General features: G+C 34.4%; 1 protein-coding gene across 11 annotated transcripts in view; it reads left to right on the plus strand.

Annotated features, from left to right (window-relative positions):
- Positions 1 to 20101, plus strand: part of CBLB (Cbl proto-oncogene B) — a 236034-nt gene that overhangs the window by 169149 nt on the left and 46784 nt on the right. For all 11 annotated transcript variants that reach the window (XM_072614114.1, XM_072614117.1, XM_072614119.1 and 8 more), the window contains 2 exons: positions 423 to 785; positions 15032 to 15126. In XM_072614114.1, coding sequence (XP_072470215.1) covers positions 423 to 785; positions 15032 to 15126 — 458 coding nt within the window. The remainder of the gene's footprint in view (positions 1 to 422; positions 786 to 15031; positions 15127 to 20101) is intronic.

Genomic DNA, 20101 nt, shown 5'->3' on the forward strand with positions numbered 1-20101 from the left:
AACTGAAGCATTTCCTTGTTCTCTGCTAAATCACAGAAATGTGCAAATAAATGAATTTTTGTTAGGTTATTTTAATGTTAATGTTAATCAGAACCATTATTTAAGGCATTTTTATTCATCTTTTTTATTTTTTGAAACCATAAGTTCAAATACTGAACTTTACTGCTACCACAGAAGCTACTGTACTGAAATGTTCTATTAGGCTTCTCTCATTTAGCTTCCAGTGTTGTTGAATTTGTGATTAAGGGAATATGTTGACAGATGGTGTAGGAATATTATATGCTCCATTCTGATCTTATTAATAGGCTCACAAAATAATAGGTTTTTTAACCAGAAAAAGGCAAGGAAATGAAATTTAATAAAATAAATGTTTTAAAATGTTTAATACAACTCAATTTTTTTTCTCTCCCATGTATACACAGTCTTCTCCATGTATGGTGAGGAAGCAAGATAAACCACTGCCAGCACCTCCGCCTCCTTTACGAGATCCTCCACCACCTCCTGAAAGACCACCTCCCATCCCACCTGACAATAGACTCAGTAGACATTTTCACCCTCTAGAAAGTGTACCTTCCAGAGACCAGCCCATGCCCCTTGAAGCCTGGTGCCCTAGGGATGTATTTGGGACAAACCCATTGCTCGGATGTCGAATCACAGGAGATGGTTCACCCAAACCTGGACTCACTGCAAGTTCGAACATAAATGGAAGGCACAGTAGGATAGGCTCTGATCAAGTACTTATGAGAAAACATAGACGCCATGATTTGCCTTTAGAAGGAGCCAAGGTAAGACACATGCAAAGCAGAGGCTAGATAACTGCTTTATAAATTCAACTGATTGTGAGGCGATGTGTAAGGTTGTTTGATGCTTGTAGTATGGATCTTCCCTGTGCATCTTTAATTATCTTCTAAGTCATGACTTCACTTGAGTATGAAACTCTTTTATGAATGGCTCGATAATTATGTTTATTTACTTACTTTTTCTGCTGAAAGTTTCTCACTGTTAGTGTTGATAATTTGTGACTTGTAAAGGTAGGAGAGCATCTTTGCAAGAAATTCAGTGATTTGAGAGGTAGAGTGATCTAAGTTTTTTTGTTTTGTTTTGTATAAGAGTAGTTGTGGGGTATAAGTGTGTCTGTGTGTCTGTGTGTGTGACTTTTTCAGCCTTCCATAAGCCCAAGAAATCTGTTAAAGCATTTTCTTTTACAATATATTATATCATAGTTAGTTATTTTTATAGCTCTTTTTATACCTAATACCAGACAGATGCCAAAAAGTCTTGGAAATCTAGGTTAATATTATACCAAATATTAAATAAAAACTTAAACTGAACTCTTCCTGCATGGGAAAACATAGATTGCCTGAAATATACACTTTGAAAGAAACTCGCCTATATAATGAGCCCTGACTGAGGGGGATATTACTGTTATATTCTTGAGAAAGGTAGTACTCTAGCAAACAAGAAAACAGTAGGAGAAACAGTGATTTTGGCCTTGTCCCAAGGCTGGTTGCAGAATGAAGAAAGTTATGCTTATCCACATTTACTTCTTTAGTCACTAAATCCTATTTGTTAGTATTTGTTTCTCACAGATTAGTTGATACACATATGGGGAGGTTGCAAGAGTCATGATTAAATACTGTTTTCCTTTATTACCTCAAAATGACAAAAATATTTTAAATGAATGAATGACAGTATAAAAGGGGGTAGGGAAAGAAATTCTCAGAGGGAGAGAGAGACATAAAAACAGAGAAAGTTTCAGTACCCATATAATCCAAATGGAAGCCAAAAAAATCAGAGGGAGTAGAAGAAAATAAACAAGGAATAGGAAGATGAATTTGAGAGTCCCTAAAATGGGAGGGATTGAGGGAATGATCATTTATATAGTACCTACTGTGTGCTAGGCATTATGCTAAGCAAAGTACAAATAAGATTATTTAAATAAGGCTTATTTAATAAGACCAAATAATTTGATGACGTGCTATTACTTGAAGAAAGAGGCAAAGAGCAGTTAAGGCAGTTGCCCACAGTCACATGTTAGTAAGTGTATGAGGTCAGATTTAAATTCAGATCTTCCTGCCCTCAGGCCCTGCAGTCTATTTGCTATGCTACTTTGCTGCTGCTCCAAATAAAAATAACTGAGCTAGAAGGAAGATCTTAGGAAGACAGAATTATTTGTCTCCTAGAAAAATTTGAAAAAAATGTAAATACTATGTTTAATATAAAACATTCAGATATACAGAAGAAAAACAGATAATCTTATTCCCAGAATGAGAATTTAAGTTAACCTTGGGGTTGAAGTTGGGAGAAACTCCCTAAGTACCCTAATTTATAAATTTCTTAATCTATTCACTCTCCATGACCTACTCCTGTACTCAACCTCAGCTGCTCACAGAGATGGACATGCCGTTGATTATGATTCCACTTCAGTGTTTATGACCTCTATCCGATAATAATCTGTCATTTCATTTTCTGTGTCTTATGGTTCCTGGCCATATTTTGTTTCTGTATCTTCCACATCACAGTTTTTTAGAAGATTATCACCTCTACATTGGCTCTACTCTCCTTCTTTCCCTATCTCTATCACTTGATGGATCAGTTTACCTCTACACAGAGGTGTGCTGGAGCCAGGTGTTAAAATTTTCTGTAGGAGAATTTACATCTTAGAAATCAGCAAATGCTACAAATTGGGGCTTGATTTATTATTCTGTTGATTTCCATGCTTAAGAAGGTAGTAGAGAAAAGTATTAATAATGCAGATTGAGCTTAAAAGTGTGTCATAAATACAATTTTCTTTTTCCCTGTGGAGAGCCAGCACTTACCAGCACTGAATAAACTATCTCTGCTCTTAAATCGTTTATTCTCCTGTCCTATCACAGCTTGCCAGACCTCAGTCTTGGGTTATTCCCATGGTTGCTTTTACTCTTGTCCCCATGCAGCTGAATGAAGCTGGAGAAAATTATAAAAACCTGCTGATTGGATCTAATACAGATTTATGTTGCATGATATTAATTGGGCCTTCCTTGTATCAAATTAGTTCTTTTTTACTTTATTAATCCATTTGCTATCCCACTTACCACAGCAGCTATTCTAAACCTTTTAATCCCTCCCAAAATATCCTACAGCATTCTCTTCACCCACCCTCTCAGCTCAGGACTTTGTTCACTGAAAAAAAAATTGACACCATTTGCTGAGAGCTCCCTACTCTTCTCACCTCTTTATCTGACATCACTCAGATATCTTCACTTACTGCTTCTTTCATCTCTGCACTGGTCTCACATGTAGAAGGGTCCCTTCTCATGGCCACAGCTGACACCTCTACATGTTCTGTTGACCCCTTCTGTTCTCTCCTCTCTTCCCTGCAGATTAACCTCACTGTTATCTCCATACTTTCTCACTAATCTTAATTCTTTCTATATCTTTTGGTTGCTTCCTTCCTGCCTTCAGTCATGCCTGTATATCTATCCTCCATCCTTTAAAAAACAAAATAAAATTTAAAAAAAATCCTCATCTTTCTAACTCTGCAAGTTATTGTGCTATATAGCTTTCCTACCCTTCTCAGCTAAACTGCTTATGAAGCCATCTATGTACTAAGTGCTTCCTCCTCTTCTCACTACTTTAAAAATTCTTTGTAACTTGACTTCCTACCTCGTCTCTTAACTAAAACTATTTCCCAAATTGTCAGTGATCTCTTATTGATCAAGCCTGATAATTGCCTTTTCTTCATTTTCATCCTTGCCTTCTCTGTACCTTTTGACACTGTCAGTCACTTCTGATTCTTCTGGACTCTTTAGGATTTTGTGACAGTCATGTCATCACTTTGTTCTTCCACTTGTGTGATTTCTCATTATCCTTTTCTAGATCTTCTTCCAAGTTAGACCACTAATCATGGTTGGTACCCCAAGGTTCTGTCCTAGGCCTTCTTCTCTTCTGCTTCCATACTGTTTTACTTGGTGTTCTCATCAGCTCCCATGGGTTCAATCATTATCTCTATACTGATGATTATCATATATACATCTGTATATATGCTTATATGGAAAAGTATAGAGATAATTGAATCATCAGTTAACAGATAATAATAGAATATGCATTTTTATTATATAATCTATTGTATATAGAATGGAATATAAATATCCAAATGTGTGTGCTTGTGTATACACCTACATACATAAACACACAAATATCTCTCACCATAATCTCTCTTGTGAGCTCCAATTCCACATCCAAGTAATAGGTATTTCAAAGTAAACGCTCCACAGGCACCTCAACTCAAATTATACTCAAATTGTTTAGATAGATCTCATTATCTTTCAACCTTCCCCCCTTCCCACTTTCCTATTATTGTCTTGAGCATTGCCATCTTTCAGTTAGCCAGGTTAACAAGGTTCCTTCCTGTCACCCTCAACTCCTTACCTATCCATTCTGTTGTCAAATCTTGTTACTGCCTTCATATCCCTGTCTTTCTTCTGACACTGTCACTACCCACAGGAGCAAATCTTCATCATCCCACACCTAGGCTTTTGTGATAGACTATCCCAAGTCTTTCACTATTTCATTCTCTGCTTATATACTAAAGTTATTTTTCTAAAATACTGGTCTGACCATGTCAGTCACCTGTCCTTTCCCCTCCCTTGCCACCCCCTATTACCTCCAGAACCAAATATAAAATGTTCTTTGAGGAATCTAAATCCCTTAACAGCCAGGACTCTTCTTAATCTTTCTAGTCTTTTTTACATGTATAGAGTCTCCCTTATACGCACTGTGCAATACAGCTTGATTGGCTGGTCCATGTGCCTGGAAGATTCTCTCTCTTCACCTCTGATTCCCAGTTTCCTTGTGCTTCTTCAAGACTGAGTTAAATCCCACTTTCTGCAGGAAGCTCTCCCAGTCTGCACCCCTCTCCAACTCCTGCCCAGTGCTTTTCCCTCTGTCAGGCTTATCTCTGAAATTGCCTTACCATCATACTATCTGCTTTTTATTTTTACTTTTCTTTGTATCCTCCCGCCACAAATCGTGAGCAAGTGTTTATGTGGTAATTTGCAAGTGAATTCTATCCAAGATGTGATCAAGTAAAATCTATGCTAAATAATCTTTTTCAGAAACAAAAAAGATGCTGCTGTATCCCTTCCGTGTGACAAGAATGATTTTAATACCCAAATCTGAGAACTTAGGCAGAACTTTTAAACCATTATTACCAATGAATATTGCTGCAGCAGTAATAAAAGCCTATCTAAAAACCTATAGTAACTTATCATTAGAATTGTTTGTCATGATCAATCAGGAATGCAAAGATAGTTCAAGGCTAGAAAACAATGTATTTTTTTTTGCCCAGACTTATCTTATTGGTCTAGTGAACTTTCACAAAGGAGTAAGCTGTATCAATGCAGATTAGCAACTGCTCTGCTATTTATAGTCATAAAGAATTGCCTTAGGACCCTGAGGAACAAAGTAACTTATTCAAGGTTCCGTAGCCCATATACGTGAGAGGCACAGCCATATTGTCCTAATGCCAGGGCCAGACAATTTCCTTATCAACTACACTGCTTTGCTAGTTGTTATAAAGAAAAGTCATAATAACAGCAATAAAAACAAAACAAAAAGTTGTAAATTTGATATAACCTATTTTTTTATTTATGTTGAACTAAAAATCATTGGAATGAAAAATTTTGTCATAGGGAAAAATTAATACAAACCCATAAAGTAACTAACACTGTTTTCATAAGGAAAAAAAATACTGAAAGCTTTCCCATTAAATTCAAGAATAAAGCTAGGATGCTCCCTTATAATTATTCATAATATGTAAGAATTTGAACTGGAAGAAACCTTAGTGGCCATCCAGTCTAACCCTTTTATTTTATAGATGAGAAAAGTAAGGCATAGAAAAGTTAAGTAAATTGCCCAAAGTTACACAGCTAATAAATGTCTGATACAGGATTTTGAACCCAGTTCTGTCCAAATCTGTTCAGTCCTCCATCCCCCATTCTCATTTTAACTATTAGAAATGTTAGCTATAATAGCAATTCAAGATAAAGAAAGGCAGGAAATAAGAATTGGTTAAGGGACAAAAATAGGTTTATTTGGAAAAGCCATAGAAAGGACATGGTAGAACCAGGTCGTTTTATTAGCTATCTCTGATAAAAGTGCTACATCCATAATCTATTTACAAGAGGCCCACTGCCATCTTGGACATATATTGGCCATGTGATCCTGAGGATTTATTTGACTGAACCTCTCAGGGAACACACTTAAGATTTAGGTTGTAGAACAGTTGCCGATCTGCTTTGCTGATAGAAATCACAGGTCCTGAAATAAGTATATCTTTTTTTTACTTAGAAAACCTCAAAGAATCACCTGAGAAGAAAGGTAATAAGTAGCAGAATAGTAGAATATAAAATAGTCCATGAGAATAATAAGCATATTTATATAAGGAAAAAAAATTGGTGAAAAAAATACCATTTAAATAAGTTTTTAATAGCTTTGTTATCTGAATGTGCCAGAACAAAGAAACAGTATCTCTTTGGCCTCTGCATCTATCTATAAACATTATTTTTCTTAGAGAAATAAAGTACAAGCTAAATAATTGGAAGGTGTTCGGTATATATGGCTAAATTGTGCCAGTACAGTAAAGGCGATAATACTGCATAATTAGGATCTAGTTTCAAATTTAAACATCAATGAATGTTTTATAAAATTGGTTATAAGAATAGCAAAATTTGTGTGAATGAATAGAGTTGAGAATGTCAAGAAAAATAATGAAAAAATTGAAAAGAGGAGAAAATGTCATTATAGAGCTAAAATTATAAATCAGCAATCATCAAAAATAACTAGTACCACATTTTAAAAAGAATAGAAAACTAGGTTACTGAAATGGATTACACAAATATGATTTATATATTGTTCTAATGTTCATTAAATCCAAGAAAAAATTTACATTGGGAGAATATTTGATAGAAATATCTAGGGAAACTGGATAGCTGTTTAGTAGAAAGTGGGTTCAGATACAGCTTCATACTACACTATGTACAAAATGACAAACAATTTACATTTTTAAAAATACCTTAGAAATAAAGGGGAATAGGAAGTTATATCTTCTATCTGTGTGTTTATACATATATAGGTGTATATATATATACATATATATATACATACGTATATATGTGTGTGTGTGTGTGTGTGAATTTGATTATATGGAAATTGTAAAGGGTTTGCATAAATAAAAATAACTCAGAATATGAAGAAAGGATATGGAGTAATCTAGGTCTTTTCATTAACAATCTCTAAAAGTGCTACATCCAAAATCTACGGAAAGTTGACCTTAATCTCTAAAAGAATGTTATATGAATATATTGTTCAGTATCAAATTGTTAAAAATGAAAGTAACAGTCTATTGCTTTTGAAAACTGTCAATATCCAATTAAAAGAAAATTTAGAATTCCTAAAGAGAAAAATAAAAAAAATTCTGGCATATCATTTTTATTTCAAAACCGTAAATAGTTGTTAAAAAACAATATTGATAAAGTTAAGGGAGAAACAGTACACTAATTCAGCATTGGTGGAACCACTGTTGGTCACAAAATTATTACCTTTGTTACTTACAATTACATTGCCTTTTGGTTAATATGCCAATGGGGTTTATAAGCTAAAGAAAAAGAAAATGAGGGAGTTAAGGAGGGAAAGAAGTGGGGAGAGAGAGAGACAGAGACAGAGAGTCTACAGTTAATATTATTTGTAATGACAGCAAGCTAGGGAATTGTTTGTATAAGAATCAAAAACTGCTAAATAAAATGTGATATGAATTGTTGTTGTTCAGTTGTTTTCCAGTTGTGTCTGGCTCTCCGTGACCCCATTTGGGGTTTTCTTGGCAAAAATATTGGATTTGAGCACTTCCTTTTTCATGCTCATTTTACAGATGAGAAAACTGAGGCAAATAGGCTTCAGTGACTTACCTAGAGTTACACAATTAGTACGTATCTGAGCCCAGATTTGAATTCATGAACATGAGTCTTCCTGATTCCAGCCCAGCAGTCTCTCCATTGTTCCCCTTAGCTGTCCCTAAATGAAAACATTACCCAGCAATAAAATTGTTCCAAAAAATATTACTACTACCGTGATAAAACTTCTATTCTTTTAACAGACAATAAATTACTACAGTGGACAATTGCAGATGCTACTAGTTTTTTATTAATGTCTTGGAGAAGAATTCTTTGGAGTTTGTTAAAGTGTTTTTATTTATAAAATGTGTTTAATTTGCCACCAAATTGAATTCCCCTCTTGCTTCTCCCTATATTTCATCTCCACACTCAGATTTTAGAGTGAGTATGCATTCTGCAAAACAATTACATATGTACTAGGTTGCCCATAGACTACAAGAAAGTTTCATACATCTTCAAGTCCCTGTGGAGAACTATGAACACTAACCAACAGCTAGGACTTCTATGAGAAAAGAAAGACTGAAGGGAAATTGGACCTTTATAAAAAAAAGATAAAGGGTGAGCCTCAATGAGAGCAATTTGACAAGGAGCCAGAGTATAGCGAAATATGGAAACCTGGACTGAACCCCTTACCAGGTCTGCATGAGTTCAGGGGGAAAGGTAGGCTTTCTAACATCCTTCTGTTCTAGAGAATGTCCTTCACAGTGTCTAGGCTCAATTAGGAGAATGTTACTATATTTACTGAAAATCTTTCTTGTTGGTCTTTCTGCTTGCAGGGAAGAATTATAAGTCCCTTCTGAGGTAAGCAATAATGAACCAAATAAATTCCCATGGTTTCCTGAATTTGGGGGTGTCAATTAGGCATAGATTGTGAGATGCTCCAGAAAATTGTCTTTTTCTTCATGCCAGTGGGAAAATACCTTGAAACAAAAGTTACGATTATAAAAATTAATATTGTTCCTCTCACTAAACTATCTCATTTACTCATTAAATTCTCTAGTTCTGAGATCATCATGCATCTGATCCTATATCTGATCCAGTATTTTTCTTGCTAATTTTAAAGTTCTTTAAGGTTTAGTTTTGTTTCTGTTTCTGTTTTTTCTTTTCCAGTTTAGGGGAGAAAAAAGAGTTTGCTTCTGAAATAGTTTTACATATTACTGGAAACATGAAAATTTATTTGCCAATTCCTTCTTTGTCAATTCCTTTACTCCTCAGTACACCTAATGACTTAAGCCTGTTTTCACTTATGGGTTGTATTCACTTGAGGTTATTTGTTTTAAGGCATTATTTGATATTGCTTGTAGTGAAAACTTTTTTTTAATATTTCTCTGCAGCTATTCTAATATCATGCCAGGAAAGTACATTTGAAATTTCTCCCTATTACAGATTTTGGTGCTTTTAACATGTTTTCTTTTGGGAGTAATTTGGAAGCCAAAGTTTCAGTGAAGTATTTCAAATATTTCTGTAAGAAAAGGGACAGCCTGTCAGGAAATAAATATGAGTATGGAGGTTTTTGTTTTCATTTTTCTTTTCAGTCATTGATCTAAATCTAGAGCTTTGAATAATGTTTGTATCTTGAGTTTGTTTTGTTTCTTAATTTTTCTTTCTTCAGGGGAAAATATGATTCTTTTAGATAGAAATCTCAAAAGTTACTCTTAAATTTTCAGGATAGAACCAGACTTCCTGTATTAGTACCTGAAAAGGAAGCACTCTAGTCTCCAAGGGAATATAGAGAAGTATCCATCTGCACCACCCAACAATATAGAGAAAACCAGGTTTTTAACAATTCCTTTTCATAAGCTTGTCTTGTAGAGACAGCTGAAATGATTTTAGGTCTAATGAAATATGGAGAGAATCATGAAGTTCAGGACAATGCAACATTAACAATAAAAATGAGGAAAAAAGTGTCTTATCTCATTGAAAATATTTATTGTAGCCATAATCTTAAATACATCCAGCATTTATTTAAGTAGCCTTTTTTTTCCCATTTACTTATCTCAGGAGACATGTTAAACTCAGACTTCTCATGTTCTGGATACTACTAGGCATGATGACTTTTAGCTTTCATTTCTTTATAGGAAACTAATGAATTTCTTAATTTCAGATTCTTGGTGATGGCTTTTAACATGTTGCAATAGATGAGCTTTTACATTTTTGAGATTTTATGCTATTAAGTAACTAGAGTGAAGTAGGGAGAAAGTCCACATATCAAACTCAGCCACTAAACCTTTAGTGAGGACTGAAAGTGAGGACACTGTCAGTCAAATATGTATTTAATGGGCTGGTTTGTGTGAAGAAAAGATCCTGGTTTAGCATCTGTTTCCACGAACTGATATTTTTATGACCTTGAACAAGTCAAATCATCTCCATAGGTACAATTTTTCTCATCTGTAAAGTAACGGCATCAGACTAAATGACCTGTGAGGTCTGTTCCAGGGCTAATCTGATAATCCTCTTATTGTTAAGACATTATCATAATTGTTAAAAAAAAAAATAGAGAGAGAAAGGGATAGAAAAAAGTCTTTGCCTTCAAGGAGCATTAATATTGTCAAGGAGATAAAGCACCATCCACACACATTTAAGGTACAAATAGTTGATTATTTGGGGCACAATATCCCAAAAAAACAAAGTGTGATTTCATTGATGTAAAGAACTTTGCTGCTAATAAAAGTTTCTCCACCTATGCAAATTGGCAATTGATCAATTCAGAATGATGCTGTTATTATAGATTGACCCTAGATCAGTGAGAGGTTTGTGGCTTAGCCAGGGATGCACATGTTAAGGGTCAGACTTGAACCCAGGTTTTCCTGTTACTAAGGACTGTTAGCAATCTACTCTGCCATCCAAACACTTAGAAACAATTAATGGGTTTTATGCTGTACAATTAGGACTAAGGCATTTATGTTTGAGAATTAAACATTCTCTGTGTGCCCATGAATAAATTGCATCGACTTACTAGTCAAAGTGATTTAACTAATGATAAGAATTAATATCCACATGAATTATCCTTTTGCTGGATTAGAGTAGTTTTAAATGACTGTTGAGAAAAAATTGTTATTATGCAGCTTATTCCCTCTTACAATCCTTAATTGTCTTACAGTCCTTAATTGTCTCCTGTCTCTTCTGTTCTTATGCCCACAAGTTAATAGAAATTGCTTTTTACATATTCAGATGTGAACTTGTATTTTCTAGTAGAATATAACAGGCCTATTCACTGAATGAGCATTACCTCACCCTAAGTGAATACCAAATAGACCTTGGCTTAAAAGGGTCTGGGTCTCTGATTGCATCCTGGGTCATCTCCAGTCATCCTGATGAGTATCTGGTCACTGGATTCAGATGGCTCTGGAGGAGAAGTGAGGCTGGTGACCTGCACAGCCCTCCCTCACTCAAAACAAAGTCAAGTGCAAGTCATCTCATCATTTCTCTGATGGCATGGTCTTCTTCGGCAACAGGATGAACACAATAGCAATGCACAGGATAATAGCATTTTTAATATCACAATGTGTGATGATCTTGAAGTGCTGTTTCAGACAAACTCTCAGTGTACTTACATATGTTTTTGTGTGTACACATATGTGATGAAAAGCAGGAGTTCTTTAACCAGATCATAGCTTTTCATATAAGAGTCTTTTATTTTTTAAGGTAGAGAAATTTTAATGTTGTATGATGAAAGGTTTAATACAATTTCAGATAAGGGAGAGATATCATTATAACTATTTAACTGATCTTCTAGGTAATGAATATGCCCTTTCCCCAAGCGTTTATATATAAAATATACAACACACATTCACAAATACTAACCATTTCTGCTTCTAATGTCATCCCACCTGTTAAACAGGAAGCAGTGATTTAATGGTTGATTGAAAACCATTAAAATACATACCTATAAAATACACCCACGGTTTTCAAAACTTTAGCCATGAATTGGTCTAATAATTCTGGAAAGCAGTTTGGAATAATAGCCCCAAAGTCAGTAAATGGTGCTTTAACACAGCCCATTCACTACTAGGCATATCCTCCTAAAGTGATCAAGGAAAGGGTAAAAGGGCCAATATATACAACCATATTTACAGTATCACTTTCTTTGTTAGAGAGAGGAACTGGTACCTAAAGATCTTACACTTCTGAAATTGCTCAACAAATTATATTATATGAATGCAATGAATTACTGTTTCATCATAAGAGATTAAAAAAAAACTGACTCCATTCAGAAATACATGGGAGAATTTATATGAACTAATAGAGAGTGAAATGATAGAACCCAAAGAACAATATTGAAAAAACAGTACTCAAACATAAGTTTGAAAGACTTAAGAACTAACCATTGAAGTGTCTAGACATGTTTCCAGAGGACCAATGATTCTTACCTCTGAAAATGGGATGATGGACTCAGATATAGAATAAAACATTTTCCCACATGGCTAATGTGTGGATTTGTTTAGCTTATTTATTACAAGGATTCTTTTTTTACTTTGAGTGAGATGGAAGTATAATAGAGGGAGAGAGGGTTAGAAATAATGGTGCCTAACAAATTGGAAAAATCAAAAAAGGATCATTTAAGTATTGTTTAATGTACAGAAGAGAGCAGAAGAAAATTCAAATGGAAACAAAAAGAATAGCCTTGAAGCTAACATGTTGAGTTATGTTATTATTAATTTATAATCTATATTAATTAATTATATTATACATAATTAGCACATAATATATATTTATATATTATGTTTTTTAAAAAACAAAGTTTGTGTACTAGAGATGTTTTATATCATTCCTTTTTTCTTTGCATGTAGAGATATTCATATTTGTTATTTGTTCAGAATAACAAAAAACCAAAATTATTAAGAAAGTTTGATACCTTACTGCCATTTCTTTTGTTTCATATTGCTTTAATGTCAAGTTAACATGTGACTATAAATAATTGTATATTGTTGCTTGGTATTTATGACAGTCATGATTGTGTGTGTGTGCGTGCACGTGCGCTTTGAGCATCTTCTCTTCCTGAATAGTCTTTCTTCTGGGTTTTCATGACTATGCTTTCTTGCTTCTCTTCTTAATTGTATAACTGTTGCTTCTGGATCATCTTCAGTATTATGAACTATAACTCTACATACCTCAAGGTACTGCCCTGAGCTGCCTTCTTTCTCTCTCTCTAGGTTCTCACTTTGTGACCCTAGCGCCCATGGGTTTAATCACCATTTCTATACAAATGAATTCAAGATCTATATATCCAGGCTCTGTCTTTCCTGAGTTCCAGTCTAATATCATGAACTAGTTGAAGGATGTTTCAAGCTGGGTGATCCATAAATCTCTCAAACTCTGCACATCTAAAACTTAACTCATTCTTATTTCCCTTAACCTACTCCATTTTTTTTTTTAAATTCCCAGTTTCTTTCAGGGAAACCACCATCCTTGAAATCTTCCAAGTTCACAAACACTGTGTTATGATGTATTCTTTTCTTTCCGTCACTCCACATGTCCCATCCGTTACTAAATCTTGGTGTTTCCACATCTCTTGCTTCTGCATCCTCAATATGCATACAGCCAGCATTTTAGTTGAGTCCCTTATCACATCTCTACTAAACTATTGCAGAAGTCTCCTACTTCAAATCTCTCTCTGCTGAAATTCATCTTCCATAGAGCAGTTTAAGTGATTTTTCTTAAGTGCAGGTATGACCATATCACTTCTCTGCTTAGTAAACTCCAGTAGCTCCAATTATTATATATTTAGTTTGCATATATTTTCTGTATAACTCTACGCATACAAATTGTGATCCACACTAGACAGTAGTAAACTCCTTGAAAGCCAAGACTATTGTTTTTGTTTTTTCTTGTATCCTCAGCCCCTCATACAGTAACTAGCACACATATGCTTAAGAAATGCTTAGTGATTGATTGTACATGTGTATGAGCACATACATATGAATGCATTTATGGTTAGATAGCTATAGCATGAAAAATCAAAATTCACATTAATCCCTGGTTTTTTTGGTAGCATATTCCTTACAGAGGGAATGCTAAATTTTTTTCAATATAAATTTGTGCTTGAGAAAATTTTAGCTTAATTTGAATTTTATCAAGTAAACTCTGACCATGTAAATGGGAATCCAGAGGAAATCCTTTTATACTTGTTAAGAGATGATATTTATTAATCAGGATAGCAAACTGCTGATTTTGAAAGAAGTGTCATGCCCATCTACTTGTTAAAAACAACAAAGTGGAATAGAATTGCTCAAAAAAATAATGATAGATGGTTTCCAAGAAATCTGGGGTGGCTTGTATGAATTGATACAGAGTGAAATGAGCAGAAAAAAGAGAACAATTTATACAGTAGCAAAATATAAAGAAAAACAACTTTGAAGACTTAAGAATTGTGATCAACATAGTGACCAATTGCAGTTTCAGAGAATTAATAATGAAACATACTGTCTACCTCTTAACAAAGGTAATGACTCTAAGGGGTAGAGTGAGTAACATGTTTTTGGACATGACTAATGTGTTGATTTGTTTGGCTTGATTGTACTAATTTGCTTCAAGGATTATGTTTTGCTGTTTTTGTTGTTTGGTTTTTTTTAATTTAATTGGGAAGGGATTGGAGAAGAAAAGGAGAGTTACCACTAGTGTTGCCAAAAATAAGAAAAAAAAGCATTTTTAAGCACAAGAAAGGGAACAGAAAGAAGTTCATAGAGAAAGAGGGAAGCTTTGTAAGTCAAATGGTGAATGCATTATGTACTTTTTTAAAAAAAACAAGATGAACATAATAGAGATTAGTAGTTTCACATAAAAAAAAAGAATGTCAAATATATAGCTAGCATGTCTTATATTTCATCAACCATGAAATTTACTTTCATGCTAATGAATTTTAATTTCTTCATAAAAATAAATAAGAATTGGGTAAATTGAAATGGATTTGACTCTCCTTTTGATTTCAGTGGAATTTTGTAAATGCCACAAAAAAGTAAAGAGTAAGTGTACAATATCAATATTCATCAAATATGAATATATTCATCTTCATCAAAAATTATCATAATTTTGATCCAAATTTTTTTTCAAAAGCACCTCCAGAAAGTAGTTTATTTAAAGTAACCAGCTGTTCCATTTTTCAGGTCTTTTCTAATGGTCACCTGGGAAGTGAAGAATATGATGTCCCTCCCCGGCTTTCCCCTCCTCTTCCAACTACATCCTTCCTCTCTAACCTAAAGTAAGTACTGTTGAGATTTGTAAATCACTTGTTAAAATGGAGACTTTAGTATAAATGGACAAGGAGTAACAGAAAAGTCTTACAGTCCAATTATAAATGGCAAATTCTAATGATTAAGATTGCTCTGACTTTCTTTAATGCAAGACGGATTACTGAGTATGGATAGCATTTGGCAGAAAATGGGAAGCATAGGTTCTAAAGGAAGGGAATGGTGATGAAAATTATATTTTATAAAGATTATTTTATTCCCTAATTCACAGGTTTCATACACACTTTAATGCAACTAGAACTTTTTTGGATAAAAATAATCTTTCTTAAACACAGCTTTCACCACTATTCAATTAAATTAATGAAATTGTCATAATTAGAGTGTACTTTTAGCACTTACACTTATTAAATCTGTTGGGAAGTGGAGTAAAACCTCTAGGTGTGTGGGTCGTTTCATTTTTATTGAACTAAAATTATCTGGTTTGTAGATAAGTGAAATAAGAATTAGCAAAGTTCTAATGAAATTTATTTCATTGGCAATTTCCTAACACATAAAATTTCCAGTGAATCTAAAACTGTCCAAGTGGGTACGTTTTTCCATTACTTCTTATTTTTTACCAGAAGCAAAATGAAATTGTATTGATTAGAGGAATGTTTTAACACAGTATTTTCAACACATTGAATTTTACTTTTCCTGTAATGAACATTTGCTATAATTTTTTTTTTAAGTAGTAGTACCAGTTATAATTGAAGGTTTGGTAAATTGACTCTTGTACATTTCATAATTAGACACTCCAGTTCAGTTTTCCATGTTTTAGCTGTTTACCCACACAATTTCTCTTTTCCTGGTTAAAAATAGTAATGTTGGCTTTTATTGGCGCAAGTATGCTGTGTACTGAGATGACAAAGGGACATAAAAGAAAAATCATTAGATAAGGAGTTAGGACACCTGGATCCCAATCCTAGAATTTTAGATTTAGAGCTAGAAGAGTCCATAGAGATCTATGTCCCTCCCATCATTTTACATATTATGAAAAAGAACCTCACAAAGAAAAGTGACTTTCCCAAGATAGTAATTATCAAACACAGGGGCTTTGGATTCCAAGTCCAATACAATGCAAATACAGTAAACATTTATTAAACACTTAGAACATTCCAGGTAGTGTCCTTAAGTGCTGAGGATGCATATAAGAAAAAGACAATCCCTACCCTCAAGGATCTTATGGTGGATCTAATGATAGAAAACAACACAAAAAAGGAAGGTTAAAAGGAGGGGATAAGTGGGAAATGTTTGATAATGGGGAAGTCAAAACCAAGCAGTGTAGCCATTGAAAATGAAGTGCTATCTGAGCTTCTAAGCTCCATTTAAATAAGGACTTTGGGAGGATTTTTTTTTTTTTGGCTCAGCACTCCAATCAGAAGGGCACAGACATCTGAGAATCCTGATGAAGTATAAATAACAAAGCTGATGAAATCACTGTGACAATGAGTTCTTCCTTGGTGAAAAGTTAAGAGCTCTTTTCTCAACATTTGGCCGAACTCTGTAGCTAAATAAGTGACTTTAGATAAGTCTGATCACTTATGTGATCACTTGTGACACTTGTGTGTCCATGGATGCCTATCAGCTATAAATATCTGTGAATCCCCAAATGCTTCTCACAGACCCATGTGGTTTCCTTCTCAACTGACCAACTTTTTTCCTTGCCTCTTAAGTGCTTTTGAGGATTTTCCCCTACATTGCTTTTGGGCTCTCAATACAAGATTTTCTTTCAAAACTACAAAATTTTGTAGAAGAACAAGAACAGTTGCGAGATCTGGGTTCTACTTAAACCTCTGCTGGTACTTACTGTAAAATGCAGAATAGGGTGTATAACTTCCCTGGTATTCAGTTCCTCGTATGTAAAAAGAGGTTGTACCATCTGACCTGTAAAGTCCTTTCAAGTTATCTCTCTTAATATAATTTATTTTGGAATTTAATATAATTTTGATATTATATGGTCATGATTTTTTATAGCTGTTTTTTTAGCTTGTTTAAATTATTAGTCATACTTTGGTATGAGAATTTAATATTGAATAAAAAGCTAAGCACATTCCCCTTCTCTCTTTCTCTCTTTTTTTATCTCTGTCTCTCTGTCTCTCTGTCTCTCTCTTTCTCTCTCTCTCTCTCTCTCACACACACACACACACACTTATGTATATAAGTGGTACATAGGCGGTGCAATGGATAGATTGCTGGGCCTGATCAAGGCATTATTAATAAATTCATGTCTAAGTAACAAATGACTAAGAAATAAGTTCTAAAATGCATAATTTTATATTTCCCTGCTGACTCCCAAATAGATTCTTTTAGCAACTTCCAATAGCAGTTATTTTCCCAACTGGATTTTTTGCTTGCAAGCATCTCAATTGAACCTAACCAAAGCAGAAAACAGAATTCATCTTCTTTAACACTGCCTACTCCCCCCCACCCATCTCAGCCTCTTTTCCAGACATATTTCTGTCTAGGACACTACCATTTTTCTGGTAATGCAGATTCAAAACCATTGTGCCATTCCAAATCAGGTGCCAAGTCACATTGATTGTCCCTCTACCTCATCTCTCTCACTCGTCCCCTTCTTTCTCCTCATATAACCACCACCCTCGTTTAGACCCACATTGCCTTTTGCCTGGGTGATTGCAGAATTCTCCTAGTCTCTGATCTCCCTCTCTCCAGTCTTTCCTCTCTCCATTCTGTCCTCATGAAACTGTTGAATTGTTATTTTTAAAACACAAGTTGCTCTTCCTCCAGAAGCTTCAGTGATCAAATACAAACTTTCTGTTTGACTTCTGAAGCCGTTAACTACCTGGCTCGAACCTACTTCTCGGAAAGGGATTATTAAAAACACTGTTCTCCTTCTTGCATGAATTCCCCATTCTAGCCAAATGGACCTACTTGCTATTCCCTGTACATGAGATTTCATCTCAGTGCTTTTGTTTTCCCATACGAATAATGCGTTTTATTTTCACTTAGGCGTGTTCGAGTCCCTAGCTTCCTTTGAAGCTCAGCTCCAAGGCAGTCAATTACATAAAGTCTTTTCTTGTGGTTTTCCATCTCCAACCCTGAAATGGATGTTTTTGCTTTTTTTTTGACCCATCAGGGCAGTTATCTGTATGTACACTACCTGTTTATGAGGTGTATAGGTGCCTTTGGAAAAATTCTGCCCTCACCCCCTATCCCTTGGTTCACCTCATGGCTGTGGTAGCAAATTCTTTGTAGAGGGTAGGTTCTGAGTTTGGGAGCCATGAACAGGGACTAAGAGCCACACCACAACCCTTCTCATTTGTGGGGGAACAGTGAATGTCAACATTGGATGAGCAGGCATGGATGGGTAGAGACCTGTATTGCAGGTAACAATAAAATATCTTTTCCCCCAAACCCCCAAGTCATCTGCCAAACTTCTGTATTACTGTCAAGGGCACCCATATCCTTCTAGTGCTAGGTTTTCACTGCTTCATTGTCATTTTTGACTTGTAATTTTCTCTCACTCCAAATGCACATATTCTTGCTGTTGATAAAGCTTGTCAGTTTTACCACCACATCTCTCCTATTTTTCTCTATCTTTCTTTTCGCACAGCCACTGCCCTGGCTCAGGCCCTTATTACCTGAAAAATGACAGCATGCCCTATTTGTAGGATTTCATTCTTACCCAAGTGATATTCTTGAAGTGTAGGTCTGACTATTTCATGTTCTTCCTCCTCCTTTATAAGCTCCAGTGGCTATTTATTAACTCTCAATTCAAATTTTATTTTATCTTTATCTCACTCATTTTCAGTTCCAGTTTTTAAAAAAAGTTTTACAATTAAGTAATTACCAGTAGAGTAGTATATGTGTGTATGTGTATGTGTATGTGTATATATACACATATATATATACACACACATATATATATATACATATACACATACACACACATACATATATAAAGTAAATATGTATATATTTGGAGTGTATACTCAAAAATTTGTGATCAAAGAAGTTTATAAATCACAGCTATAGATCAGTAAAATCCACAAAGAAATAAAATAGCAACAGAAAGGGGAAACAACTCAAAATATTTATGTTTTACTAATTGTTTCACACATATATGCATATATGCACACATATAAAGAAATTTGTAGATGCTTTTGGAAATCAGTATTTTGTATAGTTAACTGATTTTTTTCTTAAATAAACTGTTTCATTGTCATCTGCAATACAGAGTAGATGAAATTCTCTCAAATTTTGTACTATGACTGTTTAGGTCAAATTATAAGAAATAAGTTTCTTTAAGATAAATGTAAGAACTTGTGGAAAATAATTAAAGGGAAATAGCATGATGTTATACAAAGTGAAATATATATATATGTATATGTATTCTTGTGTGTGTATCTGTCTGTTTTTGTGTGTGTGTATAGAACATACCCCTTCCCCTCCGGAGAAGTTTCCCTTTCCATCTATTAATTAAACTTACATTAATTCTTGTATATGAGCTAATTCCCCCAGTATTTTTTCCCCTTGATTTCTTCCTAATCTTAAAGATCCTCTTTTGTTTTTATGTGATAAGGAGTTTTTTAAATGGAAAGCTCCTTAGTTTAAAGCTTTCAGTCTCACCTAAGCAGAATGTATGTGATAACTGGTGCCAGCAGATCATTTATTCAGCTCATTCAAAGGGTTCTTTTTTTTCCTGAAATTCTTTCCTCCATTGATTGTGCAGTACCATGATTTGTGTTCATTTGCTTTTGACCCAAAGGAAACAGACTTCAATAATCACTCCTATTCTTAAATGAATGAAATTTAGGTATAAAAAAAGCTATTTTGGTTCATTTCCTTGTTGAAGGATTTATTATTTTAACATTGATTTGTTCTGTTAATAGACACAACCCAGTTATGCATATGGTCACTGACCACATAAATATCATTAATGAATGTCAATAGTACACCACAAATATATACGTCATTTTCCATTCA

Source organism: Notamacropus eugenii, chromosome 5, assembly GCF_028372415.1.
Source record: "Notamacropus eugenii isolate mMacEug1 chromosome 5, mMacEug1.pri_v2, whole genome shotgun sequence".
Taxonomy (NCBI): domain Eukaryota; kingdom Metazoa; phylum Chordata; class Mammalia; order Diprotodontia; family Macropodidae; genus Notamacropus; species Notamacropus eugenii.